Genomic DNA, 22362 nt, shown 5'->3' with positions numbered 1-22362 from the left:
TATTCTAATTTACTGACTGAGTCTGAACATCAACACAGTTGAATTATTCTGTATGCTACTTAGCATTCAATGGAATAACGTCCCAATTTGACCTCCATATTGGAGGTCAAATACAAAAATATTCAAGATAAATCAATAAATTAGGAGACAAAATTAAAAACATGGGGAAGTGCATTTATTAAATAAAAGAATAAATTACAACTATAAGACACAAATGTATAAATAATGCCAAATAACACTGAAAATGATGCTATAAATATGTAATGTCAACTTTGCAAAATGTTGTCAATAATTAAGTGCTCATGTTGAAGTTATACTGACTGAAAGGAGTAACAGGAGTTCAGAGGGCAACCCCATAACACACCAGTTCAATGCACAAACCACACATCCAGAAATATTCAGTTAATGATATTGACGTGAGAACTGACTGGCTGCACAGACACAAGCATGCACAAACACAATACCACACATCTCTGCTTTTAGACTTTGGATTGCACTAAAATCACAACTATGACCATTTTGCCAAAAATCATACCCACATGAGTGACTGTTTATATTAATAATGAATGATTTACTGAAGGATTACATCATTTCCTTTTGGCATATTTGTTCTCCACAGCATACTGTACATGGCTGAACATTTATAAATGCTTAAGTCCTGAAGAAGACCTGGTAAACACGTTTACAGCTCACTTAATTCAGTGCATGTACTTTGAGTGTTTAATATTAAAGTTTTTCATAAACCTGATACGACGAGATATGTTGGCAAACTCTGTAAACTTTTTCAGGAAAAAAAAAAAGTCAGAGCAACTGAGGTCTTCTTTGATCCTGTCTTAATGTTGCGGAGTGCTGCCACCAAGTGGTGATCATGTGGAATTTAATTTGAAACTGGCAGTACACGTATTTTAGCTCTGTTCTCACGCTCTTAGTAAACAGACCACATACCAGTTTATTTTGCAGATATCTTAAAAATCTTGCCATGCAAAGATAACTTACTGGTGACAGAACTGGAAAATGTATTCTTGTAAAGTCAGAGCATGTGATTAAAAGAAAACCTTAGCCCAGAAATGAGTGTCTTTCAAATGCTGTCTGATATTTGAATATGTACTGCAATTAATCTAAAAGCCTTCATCTATTTAAGTGTAAAAATATTCACAATTACTAAAAATCCATCTCAATCTATGATCATCTAGTTAAACATACTCAAGGTGTCACTGCAGGAGCACACAAAGCCCATGCAAGTGTTCAGCAGGATCTTTCCCATTTAAACCTAAGTCCTCGTCTACTGTAATATAAAGTGGATAAAACCGCTGCTGTCTCCAATTAAAAAAAATGCCGAATTGAGCCGGGCGAGGGAATATTACAGAAATTTTTCTTTACTGGAGTTGGTAATTGAAGAAGACAGCACAGCTTGTTAGGTTTGTTAGGACCTTCTGACAACAAAGCCGCAGGGATCCTTTGTGTATTCAAGCAGCAGCTGCAGAGAATTTTAATCTTTAGCAGAGCTGGCTTGCTACTTCCTGCTGCACAAAAAATGAGATACAATACTAGAATCTCTATTAGTTAATTGTACACTTCTAAATGTGGCACTTTCTAAGTTTTTAACAAGTGAGACCAGTTATGAAAACAGATAAAAGTTCATTTATAATGGCACTAGGTCTCACCGTTATTGGTTTTACGTAATTAAACCACAAAACTAAAGAATTCTTATAATTTCAACTTCTAATGCTCAACATCCTATATTTCGGTCTTTGGAAAAATGGAAAAGAAATAGAAAAAAAACGCACAATGGTATGGTGAGTTTTGGTCACCCATTCAAAAAATCTAAATCAGTGCAAGTTTCCTGATAGAAATAATCCCTTTTGAAGCAGACAAAATGTCTTCTTAGCAGAGATGCATTGATCAGGCCTTTTTTAAAACATTACCAATTCTGAACTATTTTAGATTTGACCTGCAGATTCAGATTTTCACCAAGTCAGATATTTTGATGCAATTTTGAATCAATCAAAAAAGTACCGGCAAAAATTATAACCATCAAAGCCTAATTAAAGAGCATCAAATTTCTTTATTTATGGTGGGACTTCTTAGCTTGGATGCATTTATTATATAATTAAAAAAAATTTACCAGCTGATCACTGATCAAAGCCGATCACTGAGGAAAATTATCCACTTCGGATCTCTGGCTGATTAACTGCTGCATCTCTGCTTCCTATCTGGGTGTCAGCCACAGTTTGACTTCATATCCTGCTGCCTCTGTTGTACTACATAACGTTACATTATAATCAGAACTCACATATTACATTTAAAGTCAGAAAGTATTGACAGTATAGTGTTTTACACCCAGACTTGAAAAAATCAGACTCATTATTTTCTTATAAGTTACTCCCTACACATAAACTCAAAATTTTACATTTTTGTTGCTGTTATTGAACACAACATTAAAGAAAAGTGACAAAAAACATAAACTACAAGCCTCCTCAAAATGAGCCAATTTCAGCTGTAATCGCTCATGTTATTGTGTAAAAACATAAATGAGGAATGGATGCAAAGTAAAGGTCAGGTAACATGGATCATGAATGTGCTGGAGAAAATAAATTCGGCTGGAGATCACATTAGTTTGTGTAAATGCTGTATCTAACTATTCAGAAAAGAAAAGCATCAGAGTGGTAGTCTGCGCTTGATATGTTTGTTATTACATGTTGACAGAATGTGAACTGCTGACTCAATTAGGAGATATTGTAATTAATTTGTAAACAGACATCTGCAAATACCCCATGGAAGAGAGGGGAGAACTTCAGCAAGCATCTCCTAAAGCTAGCTGCAATGCACAAGTCAGAGATGTAATGTAATTATGTTTTATCTTGGCTGAGGCATATCACCAATTTTCCATTAAAACCTCATCAGATGGTGTCCCTTAGGGGAAAAGATGCACATATGTTGGATGGTTTAATATGGAGAAGGAGGCAAACAGAGTTGACACCAAGTTTTACAGACTGATAACAGTTATTTCACTCATGCAGCAAAGCCGGGGGTGAAAATCAGAAATTTTCTTATAGACTCCTCTATGAGCTTCATTGCACTGTTTTCATCTTGATCGATTCTTTCACTGCCTAACTACAGGTTGCTTTCCTGGGTGTCATTTGAAGTGATGGGGTGCAAACCTCCATTGTCGTTCAGTCTCTTGGCACGGTACGTCTCATAGTGAATGTTGTGAGTGACCTCCTTCAAATCTTGGAGGTGGGACCTGGAAAAACGACAAGGAAAATATCAGAAGATGCCTCTGTAGTCGGTTTCAATACCATGGAAATAAAGAAACACTCCAACAAATACTTGGACAATTTAAGGACAATTTAGAGAGACCAGTTCACCTAACAATTTTTGGACTGTAAGAGAAAACTGGAGTACCCAAAGAGGACCCACACATGCACAGGGAGATAATGGAAACTCCATGCTGAAAGACGCAGGGTTAGGATTTGAAGCTATTTGAACCTGCTTCATCAAGTTTATTGTGTTTGAGTTTAAATATGCTTCACAGGACAGTCGTACCTGATCAGGAAATCTCTCAGCTGAGCAAACTCACAATGGTTTGGATTTTCAACTGAGACAAAAAGAAAAAACAGATTCAAACAAACATCCGTGTTATTTTTGTGGAAAAAAACACCAATGCGTCACCAACGATGCCCACCTTCTATGATTCCCCACGGCGTCTTCCTCCCTAGGACTCGCTTCCCGTTCACTTGGTATTCTTTATCACTTCCCACCACAGCAAAGGGCATCATTTCCTACAGGCAGACAGATTTCCGTACTGACTAGGGTTCATGAGTTCAAACAAGTGAGCAAAAATATGCCCCTGCCTCAAACTCCAACAAAAAGCGGGAGAAATTGTGAACAAAGTCATGAAATGCACAGTCAAGCTGCACATTTCATGAAACTGAAAAATCCAATCATGTTCAGGGAAGGCCTCATACTGGCAACAACAACACTCTTCAGTGTGAATGTTGCTACTGAGAGAAGACGACACAAAGTTAGCTGTTTTCACTATACTATCAGAGGTATTTAAAATATAAAAATCATAAGAAGCTTCTAAACTTATTGATGTGTATTTAAAGGAAATCTCTTTTATCTTTTTGAGCTTTCATCTTGTGTTTGTCAGGGAATGTGGCGGATTTGGAAATGTTGGCAGTCATAGTTAAAGTGAGGCTCTTCATACTCCAGGGAACAGACACAGAAACTGCTGTTCACAGTCACTAATGCCAAATGTACAAATTATTCATATAAGATACTAAAGTAAGCCTTACATGTCCACTCTTACCATCTTATCATCTTGTCTTTCTTTTAAATATTAGAAAAATACTGCTTTTAGACTACTTTCCCTCTCACACTGTGGCTTTGCCTGTTACCCATATAAATAATTAATAATCATTCTGTTAAGTTTGACTGTGAACATTTGTTTAATGCAGGAAGATGCCAAGAAAACTGTTTCATCTCCAGTCCTTTATGGACTAAGGATTAGATTTGTTCATTACACAAGGATCTTCCACTTCCTCACACAGCTCAAGCCAGAAAACAGGCAATCACTTTACATTGAGAAGAAATTTTTTACCACATCATATTGTGTAAAAATTATAACAATTGGTCAGTTGTCTCTGCCCTGTTAGATAGTCACTGACGCATTATATGATCAATTAAGATAGTTACTGACACACAAGGGGCCACTTGTCTGAGACATGCTCATCGAGATTCAGACCCCCCCTCACTTCCACCTCAACAGTTCCTCCTTTCACGGCTTTACTTTTTTGTTTTTCTCTGAAGAGTTTTTGCGTCGCTAGTGGCTCGTATTTTTTGTGACAGTAGGCAGACAGGAAAGAGGGCGAGGAGAGGGGGGAAGACATGCGGCAAAGGTAGCCGGGACCGGAAGTCGAACCCGCGACCTACGCGTCGAGGACCAAGGCCTCCAAACGCAGGGGCGTGCCAACCCCCTGCGCCACCACAGCACGCCCCATTAATACTTACTTTTAATACTTTTTATATCTTTTCTAGAAGAGGTATTAAAATAAATTAGGGCTGAAATGATTAATCGAAATAGTAATGATGCACATAATATTGAAATAATTTAATTTAATAATCGTTTAATCATTAACTTGAGTATACAGACCCTAAAAAAGGCCATTTTGCTGAAAGCACGCAGTCTACTGTAATATTTGTTCCGACTATTGTCACAGTTTGAACAAATAAATATATATATAAATCTTACATTCAAGATAAAAAAAATTGTAAATATGTTCTTTGCAGAACTCCTTAAGTAACATAGTCTTAACTTCACTTGGTTCAAATTCTGTAAAAAAACAAAACAAAAACAAAACTCCTATTGAGAACCTTTTTCTTTCAAATGATTAATTAATAGATTAGCTATAAACGGCATTGATGGAAGTCAAGCTGAAGGCGTTGAACTTTTCACCTGTTGATGTTAGTAGTGTTTTCTTTTAGTTGCAGATGCATCCATTGTTACAAATAATCAAGCATAAACTACTGGAATGTTGTTATTTTAAGCAGTAAATTGTTTGTTTTGTTATTTAAAGAAGGAATTGAATTAGCACATTTGAATGCATTTCTCATATTGTGTAACAAAGGCTTAAGTGCTTAAAAAGAAACTCCGCAAAGGTGCCTGTTTTTTTTTTTTATCCGATTAATCGATAGAATAATTGATTACTAAAATAGCTGCAGCACTAAAGTAAATCAGAACTGGCTAAAGTAAATATAAGCAGGTCAATTCAAATAAAAATGAATCACAAATTAGCCACAAAACCCCGGTAATTGGTGCATCTGTAGTCACTGGGATTAGATGGAAAAGATAGACAGAAAGAAATTATGAGCACGTACCCTGATCTTGTCGTTGTCACTCTTGTCCTCTATGTCATCATCAAACTCTTTCTGTGGGTAAAACTCAGTCCCGTTCATTTCCAGCTCCTTCCTAACCTGCAGCACCAGCGAAGACAATTTAAACAATTAGGAGAAGCTGTGGGATCAGAGTTGCTCACAGATGAAAACATCTGCGATCAAATGAGTTCTCTTTCCTGTGAAACAGATGTTACAGCAGCTGTAATGATCACACTCACACGCTGTTTGAACTCTTGTCTCTCCTCGACAGTCATTGTGTCAGCCTTTGCGATCACTGGAATGATGTTCACTGAGTGACTCAGGCGCTTCATGAACTCGACATCCAGTTGTCGAAGACTAGAAGAGATGTTGAGAGAGAATTAAAGCCACTTTTAAAGAGTAAAAGAGTTTCAGGACAGCTCATCCCACCAAAAAAATAAGAGAAAAGAAAAAGACGGGAAGAGCTAACACGGAAGACAGAAATATCTGTAACATGTCTCATATCTCATTAGCTTTTCTCTTTTTAAGAACTCCTCAAGAGTCTAAAAGTTGTTGACAAAGGTTAAGGTTAAACTCTTATCTGAATGTTTAAGAAACTTCCAGTTGATCTAAATTAGCCCAACTGAGAATGATGAGACAAACTGGCAGAGACATACCAAAGACTGAGTAGTCAGTTATGCATTAAGGCGTAATTTCACAGCAGTAATTGTGAAGGCATTGAACTAATTGCGGAGCTAATTGCGAGGTGCTCAAAGGAAAGACAAGAGCACTGCATGAAGGCAGTTTCCGGTCTTCACAAAGGGTTTTTGTGTTAAAACATCAATTTTACTTACGAGTGTCCAGTTGGGGGAATAAAGTAGAGGCAGCAGTGCACTCTGGTGTCGGGGATTCGCTTCTTTCTGGTGATGTTCACCTCTTCTTTCAAGAACTTCTCAAACTGCTCATTGATGTACTTAGAAATGGGTTCCCAGCTGCGGGACACAAAAAGCATGATGCTGCAGCACTCCGGAGACCAGACGTTCAGTTTTACAAAGAGAGAACTATAAGACAGGAAAATAACTAGGTGGGTTAGCTGGAAAACCTACCAGTTGTCATTGTTGATTTGATCTCCAAAGCCGGGAGTGTCAACAACTGTCAGCTTCATCTTGACTCCACCCTCTTCAATCACTGCAACAACAAACCCAAAGACAAAAATGGTTTTAAAGCATTAAAGACCATTTTAATAGTTTGCAGACATACAACCTAGCGTGGTCCTAATGCCAAAAAATAGGGTTAGGGGTAAAGGGTTAGGGTTAGATGTTTTTTTTCTACTCCACCCCCTAAGTAGAAACAAACCGTGAATGTGAATCAGGCTAAAATCTCTAATCTGTGTATCTGTTGTAAAAGAAAATATACAAATTAGGTTAAAAAAGTGGAAGCTGCCCCACTTATACCTTGGATTGTGGGTGAGTTTAGTTTAAGCTTAATAAAAAAAATAATTCAAATCAACTACAAGTGGTGCAGTTTGATGACTTCAAGCTAATAGTGTTAAACAAAGGACAATATTATGCAGGTAAATTAGTAACTAATGCAGTTATTCATATGTCCTGCAGCCCACAAATATGCTTGGTTAGTGATATGATCTGGGGTTTCTTCACTCCTTCACGGACTGGGCAGCATGCAGTCAGTGATTCATGTATTATTTCTGCAGTGTATCAAATTTTGCTTGGCATAACTGTGAGGCCATCTGTCCAAACATTGAGCTGAAATTGGGGTTTCTGATAGCAACGTGATCCTCAGCGAATAAACAAACAAGTCCATAGGTGAAATATATAAGAAAGACAAAATATTGAACCATTTCTCACAGTAATGAACTCTCTCTGTCTATTCCTGAGAAATCTAGCCTCTGGGTTGCTTCTTTTTATATCCTATAAGGCATATATGTCAGAGTCAAGGCCCGCGGGCCACATCCGGCCCGCGAGAAGATTTTTTACGGCCCCTGGGATGATCTTGATTTATTATTAGAACCGGCCCGCAGACCGCAGCAAGCCGGCACCCCGTCTGAAAAAAAATATCTTCCTTATTTGAACTGTAAGTAGTTCTTTAAATGTTCTGTGAGATGATGTACTTACCCATGTATCCATAACAACCGTTACTTTCAATATCCACCAAGTTATTGCCGAAATATACCGTCTATTAAACGAGTGCCCCCCGGATTAATTACACTCTTTGCAGCTGCAGCTGCGAAGTTACCGTATTAACCCGATACTTGCTGGAAAGTGCAACGTCTCCCCTTTCAGAAACCGTTGGAATTTTTCCACTTAGCGCTACGTGTGGCGGAATTACGGTACTGCAAATTTAGATAGATTTTTGCACTTTATTTTATTGTATTTCAATCCAATTATATTTTAAAAATATTTCAGTTGTGTCTGTTGAAAATTAAAGATTACTGACAGAGCCATAAGAAAATATTGCTTTATTTATCTGATCATATTGGAATATATTTGTTAGGTTTTCAGTAGGTTCAATTAGGTTCACTAGACCAGGGGTTTTCAAAGTATGAAAGGGTGAGCCCCCCTCCAAGGAGCACAATGCCTGCTGCGCCCCCCCCCCCCCCCGCGGAGGAGGGCGCAGGTGGGGGGGGCGCAGGTGGTTTTGGTGGTTTTGGCCACCTTCAGCCCCGCTCTGGCCAAAACCAGTGATGGCATAGTTACATTTGAAAAAGTAACTTTAATCAGACTACTGATTACTCCTTGAAAAAGTAACTTAGTTATATTACTGACTACTTGACTTGGAAAGTAACTAAGTTACACTAAAAGTAACTTTTAGTTACTTTCAGCAGCTGCTAACAGCGCTCTGCCTCCTGTGAAAATCACATTGAGCTTTGCCAATACTTAATTGTAAGTTATTTTATAATGGTAACATCAACAATGTGTCTCCACTGATAAGGTTGAACTGAAGAGGAGATTGTACAAAAAACAGTACAAAAAATAAAAAAACATGAGTAATTTGTGTGGTCCACTGTTGTCTGGAAAACTCAAAGAAGGATTTTAAAGCCCCTCTGCCCCCAGCCTCCAGATTCTGCGTTACGCCCCTGAGTTTGATGTCGCAGCGCACAGAGCTCCTCCTGCAGCTCCACAGCTCAGATGGCTGCGACACTTACCATAATATTAATAATTATAACGGTGCTAACTTGCCATTATAATTATTGCCAACTCCGGACACGTTTATTCGTGGCTGTTTTCACGTTTATTGCGCTGTTCATATTGGTCTCGATGTTTGCAGTTTTCTGGAGCGCAACGCGAAGCTCGATGTCATTGAGAGGTAATAAATTAAGTTGACATTAACAAAGACACAGCGGGACGGATCATCCTGGAAATGATGAACAGGGAGAGACTGACTAAAACTACCTTAATGACGGACAAATTCTGGGATTTATTATGAGTCTCTGCTTATTTCCAAGCCCAAATGAGCAACTTCACGTTCAAAAACGAGCCCAAAAAGGCGCAACCCGCCACTCATTAAATTTGCAAGCGACTTTTAAAAGATGAAGCCCAAAGCCGCTTATAATAATCGGACTTGGCGACAGAAACTGAAAATAGTTCCAGTTTTTCCACCAACAAAATGCGCATCTCCCTCCATTGTTTACATTTCTGTCTCATAGAGACGTCGGTCACTCGACAAGACGAGTAGAGGAAATACGATTAAATAACAAAAGAAGATAGTAACGCAAAAATGATTTTGATAAGTAACTGTAGTCTGACTACTGGATTTGAAATAGCAACGCGTTAGATTACTCGTTACGGAAAAAAGTGGTCCGACGTCAGTAACGTTACTGACATCACTGGCCAAAACATCCTCTAAGGGGGGAAACATTTCCACTGATCCCCGCTCCACACGCGCACCCCACAGTACCAACTTTTTCCTAAATCCACAGAGTTGATCGTGTGCGTAAAAGACGTTTCTCTCACATCAGTAGACGGCAAGCAGATAGCTTTTCCGGTTTACTTTTTCCCTCGCACCGCGCCTCCCCTAAAGTGCTCTGGCGCCCCCCAGGGGAGGCACGCCTCACACTTTGAAAACCGCCGCACTAGACTATATGCGTCATTTAAAAAAATTTCAATGAACATTCGATCAGTCCGGCCCTCGGCTTGTAGCTACATTTTTTATTTGGCCCTTCGTCCATTTGACTTTGACACCCCTGCTATAAGGTTACTGAGTGACTACTCATTAGCCTAATTAGCCGGGAGAAATTCCATCAGGTATTGGTTTTACATAATTTGTATTCAAGTGTTTACTTTCTGCTGCTTAAAACTAACATGGGGCTCATAGGTCTGTTCAGAAGATCTAAGAAGACTATAAGGCAAAATTAAGGCCCCAAGATTTGGGGGAAGTGAGAGCAATGTATCTAATAAACCTGCAACATTTATTTTATTTTTTGTGTAATGTTGCCACTAACCAAATGTTCAATTTGATTAATATATATTTTATCTAAAAAAAAGATACACTGACCAACACTGGACTATATATATTATTGGCTAAATTTGTGGAACACATGCACAATTAAATTACAGTTTGGTGTAACAGATATAATCTTGCTAAAAGATAAAAAGAAGGTGTAATAGTTGTTTAAAACTACCAAAAGTAAAAACAATTTATTTAAAGCTCTTGAGAAACTGAGGTTTAATTAGGAGCTGGAAATCAAAGTCAAACCTTTTTCTTTTTTTGCACAAAAGCAAAGATAAAACTCACTCCTACGTCATTGTTAGAACTTATCTCACCAACTGGATGAATATCAGTCAGATCCCCACAATTACTTACCTGAACAACACTCATATTTAGCTGACTTAATATATGTAATTAGCTTGGCACGGGAAATTAAAATAAATGTAAATGATCTCTTTTGACAGCCACCATATTACTATCACTATGTTCACCTCCTTCTAGATCACAGCAGATATGATTATAGACCATAAAATAAAAAAGGTATTTTATAGTGTAGTTAATGGATTGTGCTTGTACAGAGCTTTATAAAGTCCACAGGATCCCAAAGTGCTTTACACTACGTTCTGTCATTCACCCACTGTCACAGGTATGTAAACTAAGTTCATGGGAAGAACCCTAGTAAATTTTGGTAAAGTAATGCATAAAGTCAAAGTATTCTGTAAGCTTTGGAAAGAAACATTGAACCTTTGGGAAAATACCCTGGTAAGTTTGATGAACAATGAAAAAGTTTATCACACAGAGAAGGCCACATCCTTTATGCTCCACAGCTGCATTATGTTCATTTAATCTGAATGTAAATAAAGATCTTTCTCGCTTTACTTACCGTGAGACACCGACTTGATCTCTACAGTTTTGGGGATCTTTTCATCACGTGACCATCCTGCACTCTTCCTGCTCACCTGGGACTTGAATAAGGTGTTCACCAGAGTTGACTTTCCAAGGCCGCTGGGACCTGAGAGGGAGTTAAAGGAAGTTATACAATAAAGAAACTTAAACAAGGGTGTCGGCTAAGAGAAATACGATCTACTGTGACGTACCAACAACCATGATGTTGAAGTCAAAGCCAGTCTTCATGGTTTTCTTTCTCATCTGCTCAATGATGGTGTCAATACCAATGTAGCCAAGCAGGGTGGAGCCCCCTCCAGAGCTGTGGGAGCCTCCATGACCATGACCTGCCGCACTGTGAACTGGAGCATGACCCCCAGCATGACCACCGCTGTGGCCTACACTGTGGCCCACGCTGTGACCGACAGGGTGGCTGGGACCGTGACTTCCAATGTGAACCGGAATAGCGCTTGGAGGGGCTGCAACGATGCCACCGGCTCCCACACCTGGGCCCTGGGGTGGGAAGGGACTAGAAGGGGAAGGAGCGCCCACATTTGGGGGCTTGGCAGGGACAGCAGGCTTGGGTCTAACCTCTGGTGGAACTATGTCTGACATGTCTAGAGAGATGGAGAAAGACAGAAATAAATTACACTTGAATAAATGACGGAGAAGTAGGCCAGTAGAGCAGCTAAAGCTTCTTGTCCTTTTACTTGCTCTATATTGAAGAAATGGGCTGCTGCAGCCATCATTGGCTTAAAGCTGACATGCTCTTCAGCCAATCTGTTTTTGAATGCCTAAGCATAAAAAGATGGTGTCAGGGTGGCCTACTCAAAGTCTAGACTTAAATCTCATGAAGATGTATTTGCAAGCACAGCTCCTACCTCTTAGAGAGACCCTGAAAACATTGCTTTTCAGAACAAAGGGGAAAGGCAGAAATCTGACTTCAGTTTTCTAACATGAAACATGTTTCCAGAACAAACATGGTTCCGCAAAACAAAAGGTTATGTCAGAGAGTGACAGACAAAAGTGGAATCGTTTTGATTGAAATGAAATGAAACTGAAATGGACCAAACTCAACAGTTCTGCCTCTACAAATGTTTTACTCCCTAAAAGATGGGAAAACAGAAACCAAGTCTTAAAACTGGAGTTTTTCACATGTTAATGCAGCAGGATGAAACGCCCAGAGCTGCATTCTTTCATTACTATTTCCATTATTTTCAATTATATTTAGGTCTGTATTTATGTGGTCTATTGTTGCTGCCAAATTTGATTCCACGTTGCTAATTATTATAGGTTTAACAGATTAATTTCAGGGAGCAGAGACATCAGTATCACAGGATTTACCCACATCACTGGCCCATCATCGGAGCTCTGGTTTTAAGCCAAGCGAACATGTAAAGTGTGGTAACCAATTGGAGGAGAGGATTTGTGAGATTTGCTACTGCAAAGAGAAAATGTGAGTCTGTATACTGATATGTTAAGGGAAAAATAGAACAGAATACAAAATAAAAGAAAAATTACTTCATTTCAAACACTTACTGGTATGCCTGGCAAAGTTATGAAAGTCATTGCAGTAATTAGGGTCGGGCATTCATCATGTTGATTATCTTTTAATCATGAAACTTCATATTATAAGAATTTTGATTTATTGCTGTCTCAATAAATTTCAAATAATGATGTTAAATAAAAAACTAAATTAACATTTTATTTTTACTATTTTCTCCACTGTTAGTTCCATGAAAGTATTGCTAAATATCAGTAAATTCAAAAATATGACTAAATGTAGTAACTGTGTGCAGTTTAGTGATATCAATCATACTTCTTAAGCAAGTGGTGTCCTGAAGAATCCTATTTCAAATGGGAACGCTTTTCCAGTATATTGTTTTGTGGCCAAAAACAGTATACATTCAAAGTTACAGGAAAGTACCTGAAAGTACCATAGGGTTACATAGGAAAAAGTAATAAATACTTTTTTAATCTAAATTTTATTTTAATCACCAAAGTAGCATCAATTATTGCAATAAAATTCAGAGTTCATATTGCTCACCTCCAACAGTAGCATAATCTCACACTGAGTAAAAAAAAAAAAAAAAAACAGCCTCTACTTAAAGTATATTTTTACATTAGTAAAAATTCTACAGTGAGAAATCCCTCTTTGTCCCCATTAGTTGTTTTCTGGATTATTATCCTGCTGAAAGACCCAATGATGACTCAGTTACAAAACAACCACATGATTTGAAACATTCTAATATTTCAGCAGTTTATGGTGTGATGGTTTTCAGGGTGTTAGGAAGAGAAGCCCACAGCAACACAACTCCTTCACCGTTCCTAACAACAAATCTCAACAAATCTTTTGCACCTGGCATATTTGATGCTGCCAAATTCAATCTTAAGCCCCTTTCAGATCATCCTTTGGCTCTGACTTAGCTTAAGCTATTTTACAAAGACGAAAGGGTGAAATATTCACTAACAAAGTAGCAAAAGGTGGCTCCACAAGACCTTGACTCGGGATGGCCGAATAAGGTTTGAAGTTGTACCAAATGTTAACAAAAAACTTCAAGGTGTATGAAAACATCTGTTACAATGTTAGAGCTTCAGGACACTGTGACGGAACTGAGTGAAGGCTTATTGCAACAAAAACAAACCGCTATTGCATCAGAAACATCAAAATCAGTCAAACGTTTGGTAAAATATGCTTAGTGAAATGAGCTTTTCAGTGCAGTAGGCCGCAGAAAAATAAATAACCCTTTCTATTGATGCTGAGCCAGAGATGCTGATGATGACCTGAGCTCTCTGGATGTGCTTATGGCAGGGCCACTTTAGTCACAGATGCAAGGCAGAGGCTGTCACTTTGAGTTACTCCAGCCAGTGGTCATCATGCAGCTCTGCTCCTTTCACATAATCTCATCTCAGACATATTGTTAGAAACATTTCAGCACAATCCACAAGGGCTGACACATACACTAAAGATGCTAACACAACCACAGCACTTATTTAAAAAAAAAACAACAAAAAAACAAGAAGATGTATAAGCTCTTAGAGACTATGTTAAATGGGTTTTTGAACGAAATATGAGCAGATCTGCAATTTTTATTTGTTCTGAATAAAAACACGAGGTTAGTTCCATCCCTCCCAGTCCTGCCGACCCCATTGTCTCTGCACTCGGTCCTGCGGGCTGCGTTAGCCCGCTGCTAGCACGGTCTGCTCAGCAGCGTCACACTCACCGATCCCCGATCAGTCCGTCCGCGCAAAGAGAAGCCGGGCTGATTTCACCGGGTCCGAAACCTGCTCCGAAAAGCTCAACACAGAGATGCTGAGAACAGGAAGGGTCATGTGACGAGCGATGCTACCTTTTCTCTCTTCCCTCCGGCCGAAAGAGAGCCCCCCCTTTGTCTGTTGCCAAGGCGACAAGAGGACAGGGAGTGGGGAGATGCAGTGCACATGCGCACAGTAACTTTGGCTCAAAGGGACATTTTTTAGAACAGTCTTTTTGACACTGATGCGCACTATTTATAGATCTGGACGGTAGCATAATTAAAAGACTAAGTACCTTAAAGATCTCGAATCACAATACCATTTTAAATATTCGCAACAATCCTGAATATTTAAGCATTGCAGCTTAAATGAAACACAGGAGTATCAAGAAAAAATCTGCACTTGCTGCTTTTTGAGAAGTTCACACTTTATCTATAAAGTTCTTCAAAAACAAAGAAATAACCTCAAATACCAGATACTCAAAGGCAGAGCCGGACTGAGGTATGAGTGAACTAAGCTGCTGCTCCGAAAACCATCAGGGCCTTCCCATTAATGTTTGACATTTTAACATAGACCATAGAGCCAAAATTTTTATTTTTACTTTTGTTTATTTAGAATGACAGTAATATTATGGTTTTATCAGTTTCAGCATGTATAAATTAAAATGTTTCAAACTATTTAAAATGTTAGTTTTAAAAGAATTGGCAAGTTTACTTTCAAAAAGCTCAACAAATAATCCTTGCTATTGTTGCGCTTCAAGCTGAGGGTTTACATTTTTCCTTTGGCATTTTATAGCTAAAAATACAGTAACAATTCACACCTCCGTAAACAAAGGACTTAACTACACAAAACATTATCCTCCAGCAAGTACCAAGGCATTGAAACAAAATCATAAATTCAGTAAAGGATGTTATTAATCACGCTGGACATTCTCTCTCAGCTGTTCCCGCTCCCCAAAAAATTATTTAAAATAATTTGATGCACTTCATGACACAGCACATGCAGGTCCACAATAGGACCTTGATTCCACACAGAATGATGTCTGACTGGTTTAATTTCACCAAAAACCCCTCACGAAGACACTACAAATCTTATGGAGAGCTCTACCATCAGAGACTTCACCAGTAACTCATGTTTATATCAACACCCCAGTAAGCCCTTAGAAGTAAAACTCTTTTCCTTTCACCCTCTACTCACACTTTATCTCACAGTTGCTCTCCTTACGTCACTTTGCCACCGTTGTTTCTTCATATCTCTGCTGTGTTTATGTTCCCGAGTGGAAAACTGCGCTGCTTCCAGCACTCTTTGCTTTGACAGAAACTGTTAACTAACATGGTCACATCTTTATTTAGCCTGTCTGTTCGTCTGCTGATAAGGAACAGCGTCTTCCAACCCTCTGCTATCCTCTTTGACCACCTCACTCGCCTGTGCCCCCACCCCCACATGTTCAATATTAGTGGACTCCTATCTGAAATAAAAAAAAACCCAACTGAAACACCTTGAGATAAAGTCATTCTAGTGTTTTGGACATGTTTATACTCACCTACATACACTGAGTCTGGATAGTACATGGTGACATAGTAGGGGTCTTCTGAATCCTCTGTGATAAATGCTCTGTCTGGGCCAAAGTAGTTTGGTTGGTGTTTTTGTTGACAACCTTGTGTTTCTGCAGCAGGCTGGAAAACAATCTGCTGTGGCCACTCAGAGACTCTCTTGCAGTTGTGACCAGATCTGTTTCTGTTGATTGGGCATCCTGCCATGGATGGGGCCCAGGGGTATTCTGGACCCACATTGTGGTCAGGTGTTTTGCAAACACCTGATTGATTCAGAACTGTGTGACTGAAGTTCATCTCTCTGTGGTTTTCAAGTTGCTTAGTCATCGCCTGATTCCAGGGATGTTTAGGGTGGAGGTCAGGATTTGAAAAGGCTCCATCCTGGGAATAAAGAGGTTCATCGGATGCAGACTGGAGGATCCCCAGGGTCTGAGATGCCTCTATATGTGTCTTAACTTGATTTAATCTCCGTGCACTACCAGACATCGGTGGTGTCTGACTGAAGTCTTTTGACAGGCAGCTGAAATCCTCTGATGCACACTCAGATCGGCTTACCGCAGCCTTTACATCTGTTTGGGTGGACTGCCTCAGGGCCTGGTTTGGTGCAGACCTTTGATTCTGAGAGGACTTGCTGTTTAGAGATAAAGCTTCTGGCTTTACTCTTGTTTCAGTGTCCAAATAAAATTGTCTTCTTCTTGTTTCACTTCTGTCTGAATTAAAACTTATGTGAGAATCTGCAGAAAGGGATGGTTTGGTAAGCTTTGTTCTTTTACTGCAATCTGTTCTCTCAAATGATTGATCAAAGGTGGTACATTCAGAAGTGTGAGTGTAATTGCTCCTGAGGTTGTAGTCTGTTAACCTACTTCGAAGTCTTGACTTCATTGAAGAGGCATCAAGCTCTCTTGGAAAAACATCCAAAGACCTCATCACTTCCTTTGGTTCACATTGCTTTTGCTGTTCTGCTGTTGGTTTTGGTTTCAACGTGGTAGCAATATTTGAATTCCTGTTTGGAGTCTTTGGTTTTTCTGTTGCTGTAATTTCTGTTTTCTTCAATCCACCTTTACTTTGAACTTTGCAGTAATTGTGACATAATGCTGGAAGCCTGCAAGAGTCAGTCTGTCGAGTCTCTCTGCAGACTCTTCTATGCCCAGAATGAGTAAAGTCCAGCAACGCTCCTTGGTCAAGAACATCATGCTTGATCTTGTTGACCGGCTCCACTGCCATGTTAGAAATGGAAATAGATCGAGCATGCCTCTCCTGAGCAACAGGAGAAGGCTGTCTCTCTTGTTGGCAATCGGTAGCCGATGAGGGTGATGGGGTCCGTCTGGGTGTTGGGACTGTCAGAGTTGGAGAAACGCTTGGCTTTCGGTCTGGCTGCTGTAGTATCGGGTGAAAATCACCCAACACCAAGGAGGGGGGAAGAAGAGAATCCCTTGGTCTTGGTTTCAAAGTGTGGAGTGTGGGAGAGGAATTTGGCTGTGGAGCAGGGGAAATGCAGCTGTTGGGTTCGGCAGAAATCGTCAGAGAGTTGTGTGTTGAGGACTTTGTCCTTGGAAGTGTTGAAGCTCTCTCCCCATAGTTTCTCTGTGAATTCAGACATTCTTTACCTCGCATAAGCTGACATGAGGTTTTGGAGGAAATTACATCATTAGATCTAAAAGAGTAGAAGATATCAGATGTAAAAGGCAGTCAGCATAATATTTATAGACATGTAACACATCAAGCCACAAATCTACTTACCTGCTGTTAACTGCTGAGAGTTTAGTGTTGCCCTTTTCAAAGATGAGCCCCTTTTCATCAAACGATGGGAGTAGGATAGCTTTCTTCTTGATCACAGGAGAAGACAGAGAAAGAGGAGGTGACTGGCAGACTTTAGGAAGCTCATTTGTTTGTCTGCAGGATGAAGATGTACCCGACATCAAAGGTTTATGACGCTGAAAAACACTCATTCTGATGCATATAAAATGGTTGGAACCACCTGCAAAGAAACATAAATTTTATTCATGGACCCACACAAAATATGTATAATTGTGAACTGGAAGAAAAATTATATCTTGGCAAAAAATGCAGTCTCTAGAAGTGCTAAATTTGCATTTGCAGCAAAAATTGGTTTTACAAAAGCACTGAGTTAAGTCTGCATACAAATGCATGCCACACTTTTCAGAATTTTATCTGTAAAATACTTGAAAAAGCATGTATAGCTATCTTTACACTTCTGAAGTATTCTGAGGTGACAAAGCATGAAAATATTGAAGGAATATACATTTTAAGTTTAATATATTTACAAATTAAAACGTCCAATTTCTCTTATGGGTTTCTGCTACACAACCTATAAAAGCAGAATCACAATTACCTACATGAAAAGCAGCATTGTGAAAATACAAACTGATCCAAAATTCAAAATCATTTTATTGAGAGATATCTGAAATTGTTTTTTTTTTTTTTAATAAATACAAACATATGATGAACAGGATAAATTAGATGTTAGACTTTATCTTTTAATTGCAATGAAGAATGATGTCAAATTAGTTAATAAATTCCCATCATGTATCAAAACTAAAGCAAGTCTTAGAGCATGTTAGTATTTACTGAAACTAGCTTTTACAATTGCAATGTTACGGAGTAGGAAACATGCAAGCCCCATCAAATACAACATTTCAAGACAATGTGCATTTTAATACAGAACCATTTTAGATACTTTGATAAAAAAAAAAAAAGCAAACCTGATGTCTGATGGTCTCTCTGTTGCCGTCACTTTGAGAGAGTAAACAAGCCTGTGAGTGCAAGACAATGAGCAGAGAAGTAGGAAGCAGTGGGCGCACAAGTGCCATTCTCGCCATTTTTCTCCTCTGAGCCCTCAGTGTTCCACTCCCACTCTGGTGTCCTGTTTGATTTGCTCCGCTGGGCACCGTGAAATCTGAATGTGGCCTGTGTGCAGCCTGTCTGGTCCCAAAGCAGACTTGCGTTCAGAAACCTACTCAAGCAAAACTATACAGAGGAATGAGCGGGAAGTTATTTGAGCACAAATGTTTGGACTTTTGGCCTTTTCTGGCCTCTGCAGAAGGTCACACAGTAACTCTGAGGGGAAAACCTGCTAGATTATTTAGAAAATTAATTGTCATTCCGATAAAGCTACATACAAACCTCATTAACGTGTATAACATGTAAAAGATTTGGTATGGGATGCTAAAATTGTCACACTATAACCTTGATTAAACCCACTAAAATAAGTTGTAGTTCTCAAATGAACAGAAGAATAACAAGTGGATATTAGCTGGTCAGACTAGCATTAGCAGTAGAGGCAATTGGCTAATTTTCTGAGAACTAAGAGGGTTTAGGTTTTTGCTGCATTGAAGCTGCAAATGGTTACTTACTGGATTCTCAATACCGCCCAGTCCTCTCCAAGGGGGGTGAATGCTACACAACTTGCCAAGTGGAAAGTTTTTGTCAGCATATTGAACTGTACAGAAAAGTAATGTTTCAGAAGTGCAGTTGCCTTCGATTTGTTGAAACATCAGTGTTACAGTAACACTGTCAAAATGAACGCCTCAGTGAGGACTTTGCAGGGACTCAGTGCATTTGCAGGGAGTGGAGGAGTAAGTGGCAGCTTTCAGAAAAATAAAAACTCTTAAGTTTTTATTTAGTTAAGAGAAAGAAATGCTATCCAAAATGCTGTTTTGTGAAAAGAGTCACTGTCCCCTAAACCTGCTGCTGGCACCAGTGGCAAGTCCAAACTGATGTATATGACAGACTTTTACAGCCAGACTAAGAAAAAAAGATTAAGTTACAACATTAAAGTCATAATAATAGAAAAAAGGTTGTGAGAATTAAGTCACAGGAGATCCTTCCTGCATCTTCAAACAACTCATTGAAAAAACATAGATAATAAAAGTTACACCAGCATTTAATTTCCCCCATGTGTTCAAAAAAGTATTTTTGAATCGAATTGAAAACATTAACATATAAAAAAGCAAAGAAGAAAGCGGTTAATATTTTGTGCAAGTCAAACACAGAAAAGTCTGACAATCAAGTGGAGTGAAAGATTTTATTTTGTATGAACAAAGAAGGCAAAAATGGCTGTTACACTATTTCCTCATGGTGTTGTTAGAAATCAAAACACAATGAATTAACAAACGCTATTTTTCCTCACTGTTGGTCCATCTGTGATGTTCTTGGCACGTTGAAGGAATCTCTTGTATTTATTCACAGCAGGTCACTGTAAGAAGCGTTGCATCAGTTTGGCACGGCAGAACTAATGATCCACATGCCTTTTCAACAGCTGCCTTACACACATCAGAGAGAGGGTTAGAAAAAAGAAAGAAGAAAAACTTCACCCAGTTGTAGCAGATTTACATCATTTAGTTAGGTAGTAAGTAGTTGCATTTACTTGTGTAGCATTTAGAAAAAAATAAATCAAAGTACTTTTCACCACTACTTTTATTTGAATAGCTTTATTATTACAACTCTTACTTGAGTAAAATTTCTGGATGCTCCACCCACTGAGAGTATCTTCACTGAATGGAGAACAAGCTTGTTTTAACCAGTAATTCACCAAACACACCTGCTGTTTTTGTTGAAGTGTCATACGTTTTATACTAAAAGAAATTTATTTGGATTCATTTTTTCTTAAGTTTGTATTCTTAATTATGTTATTTGCATGAATCATTTTCACTTTGGTCCACCAACATTTCATATAACTTTATATTTTGGTCCATCTGATGATGTAATTTTTTTAATATAAAGTAACTGACATTTTTGATCAGTGACTCAGTACTTGAGTAGCCTTTTTACCACATATGTTTTTACTCTTGAGTAATTTCTTGGATGGCTACTTTTTAATTTCACTTGAGCAAAAATGTGTTGAAGTAGAGCTGCTCTTACTTGAGTACAATTTGTGGCTACTTCGTCCACCTCTGTATTCATTTCACTATGAACAAAAACACAATCAAATTCAACTTTGTGTCACATGTAAGGTGATTGTCAAATTACAAAATGTATGCAAAAGTTGGCACAAGTATATAAGATGGCATCAGACGTACAAACACTAAAGGGAAACATGTTCTTTTTTTATTTTCTTTTACCAAATCACGATCTTCTTCTTCAGTCCAGCATATCTGCCTTACTTTCTTTGATCCCTGTCGGGAAAATCCACAGAGAGCAAAGAAAAGTTGGAATGATAAATGATCCCTCATCCTGCTCCTCTTTTCGTTGTCAAGGTGTTTCACCCCTACGCCCTCCTCTACTCCCTGTTCCCTCGGTGTCCTGCCTGCCCCTCCACTGTCCGGACGCGTCCTCCGCCGGCCATCCTCTCCATCATCGGATCAGATCAGGGCATTGCTATCGTCATCTCTGCAGTTCACGCTGGCCACCAGCGGGTGATGCCGGATCGTTTTGTTGCTCCATTTGTGGGCGTCCTGCAGCCCGGGCTCGAGGAAGTACAGACACGCTCCGAAGCCTGCCAGCACCAGCACCGACACCAGCAGGTAGAGGGGCACGAACCAGTCCAAGAACAACCAGGACATGACGGCTGGCAGAGCGCGCGGGATGGGGACGGCACGAGGAAGAGGATGAGGATGAAGAGGGCAGAAAGAGAAAGAGGAAAATAAAATATCCCTGCCTCTACTCCAACGTCACATGTCTTTTTATAACCTGCCAAACTGGGATTAATCATTGTCAATGAAAACGAAAAAGAGGGGCTCGATGCTTACCTGTGGAAGAGCTCAATCAATTGGTCCCTTGGGGTCCGAGGGTGAGGGTGGGCGATGAAGAAGAGCAGCTGGAGCGAGTCAGAGCAGTCATGGGAAGATCGTTTCCCACCCGGTGCAAATCACACACTGCCCTCCGAGAGGCTCCGAGAGACACACAGGAGCTGCATGCGGCTTCATCCTCCAGCTACCCGACGCTGACGTTGAGAGGAGGGGCTTCCGTTGCCATGACAACACCTCTGATGGTGGCTGAGAGAGCACTGGGGGAGTGGGAGGAAAACTTATATAACTATAATCATTTTATTCTTTTTTTTTTTTTTTTTTTTTTTTTTTTTTTGGGAAGTGGGGGCAGAGCGTGGAGGGGATGTGGGGTTTATGAAAGGAGGAGGGTGAGGATGAGGAGGATGAAGCCCTTCAGATGTGTCTTGTTGCTCAACGCCTCGCTGCTCACTGCATAAAATCGGTTCTAGTCAATTTAACACCAGGCGATCACACTCTTTATGTGGCATTAAGTAAAAGAGGGGAAAGTGAGCGGAGTATTAGTGTTTTCTTGTTATTTTTTTTTTTTTAATCTTGACTGACTGACAGCAGCTGCATTGTTTTATGGAGTCGCTCCCATATGGTCCCCCACCCTTTTACCTTCATTCCTACAGTTTCCAACA

At 39.4% G+C, this 22362-nt stretch overlaps 2 protein-coding genes and 1 long non-coding RNA gene across 4 annotated transcripts; all 3 read right to left on the bottom strand.

The window, feature by feature from the left end:
* Positions 1 to 155: 155 nt before the first annotated feature.
* On the bottom strand, positions 156 to 15774 carry sept3 (septin 3). 2 transcript variants are annotated; one of them, XM_044114004.1, is made up of 10 exons: positions 15640 to 15774; positions 11400 to 11804; positions 11186 to 11314; positions 6963 to 7044; positions 6711 to 6848; positions 6117 to 6234; positions 5881 to 5976; positions 3686 to 3782; positions 3547 to 3598; positions 156 to 3244 (listed from the first exon to the last, which is right to left on the bottom strand). In XM_044114004.1, exons 2-10 carry the CDS (start codon positions 11800 to 11802, stop codon positions 3115 to 3117), a joined length of 1245 nt encoding a protein of 414 aa, XP_043969939.1. In that variant the 5' UTR covers positions 11803 to 11804; positions 15640 to 15774; the 3' UTR covers positions 156 to 3114. The 2 variants fall into 2 exon arrangements, with proteins under 2 accessions (XP_043969939.1, XP_043969938.1); XM_044114003.1 differs by lacking the exon at positions 15640 to 15774 and adding an exon at positions 14412 to 14603.
* Positions 14408 to 17970, bottom strand: LOC122829281. The gene is made up of 3 exons (XM_044113715.1): positions 17736 to 17970; positions 15986 to 17649; positions 14408 to 14472 (listed from the first exon to the last, which is right to left on the bottom strand). The coding sequence occupies exons 1-3, from the start codon at positions 17942 to 17944 to the stop codon at positions 14408 to 14410; spliced, it is 1938 nt and encodes a 645-aa protein (XP_043969650.1). The 5' UTR covers positions 17945 to 17970.
* Positions 17971 to 20021: 2051 nt separating this feature from the next.
* On the bottom strand, positions 20022 to 21922 carry LOC122829947. The gene is made up of 2 exons (XR_006370459.1): positions 21704 to 21922; positions 20022 to 21522 (listed from the first exon to the last, which is right to left on the bottom strand). It is a non-coding gene; the product is annotated as an uncharacterized LOC122829947 (long non-coding RNA).
* Positions 21923 to 22362: the final 440 nt, after the last annotated feature.

Source organism: Gambusia affinis, linkage group LG04 (assembly GCF_019740435.1).
Source record: "Gambusia affinis linkage group LG04, SWU_Gaff_1.0, whole genome shotgun sequence".
In the NCBI taxonomy this organism is placed as follows: domain Eukaryota; kingdom Metazoa; phylum Chordata; class Actinopteri; order Cyprinodontiformes; family Poeciliidae; genus Gambusia; species Gambusia affinis.
Note: the sequence above shows the minus strand (reverse complement) of the source record. Positions and strands in the feature narration are given on the sequence as shown.

What these genes read in the sequence shown, in the direction of transcription:
- sept3 (XM_044114004.1), bottom strand. Translation starts at nt 11,802, where the DNA reads ATGTCAGACATAGTTCCACCAGAGGTTAGACCCAAGCCTGCTGTCCCT. An exon ending in GCCGTGGGGAATCATAGAAG is followed by an intron (nt 3,599 to 3,685) that starts GTGGGCATCGTT and finishes TTTTTGTCTCAG; the next exon opens with TTGAAAATCCAAACCATTGT. An exon ending in CTGAGAGATTTCCTGATCAG is followed by an intron (nt 3,245 to 3,546) that starts GTACGACTGTCC and finishes TCGTTTTTCCAG; the next exon opens with GTCCCACCTCCAAGATTTGA.
- LOC122829281 (XM_044113715.1), bottom strand. Translation starts at nt 17,944, where the DNA reads ATGAGTGTTTTTCAGCGTCATAAACCTTTGATGTCGGGTACATCTTCA. An exon ending in CTCTCAGCAGTTAACAGCAG is followed by an intron (nt 17,650 to 17,735) that starts GTAAGTAGATTT and finishes CTACTCTTTTAG; the next exon opens with ATCTAATGATGTAATTTCCT. An exon ending in TCCAGACTCAGTGTATGTAG is followed by an intron (nt 14,473 to 15,985) that starts GTGAGTATAAAC and finishes TTTTCGGAGCAG; the next exon opens with GTTTCGGACCCGGTGAAATC.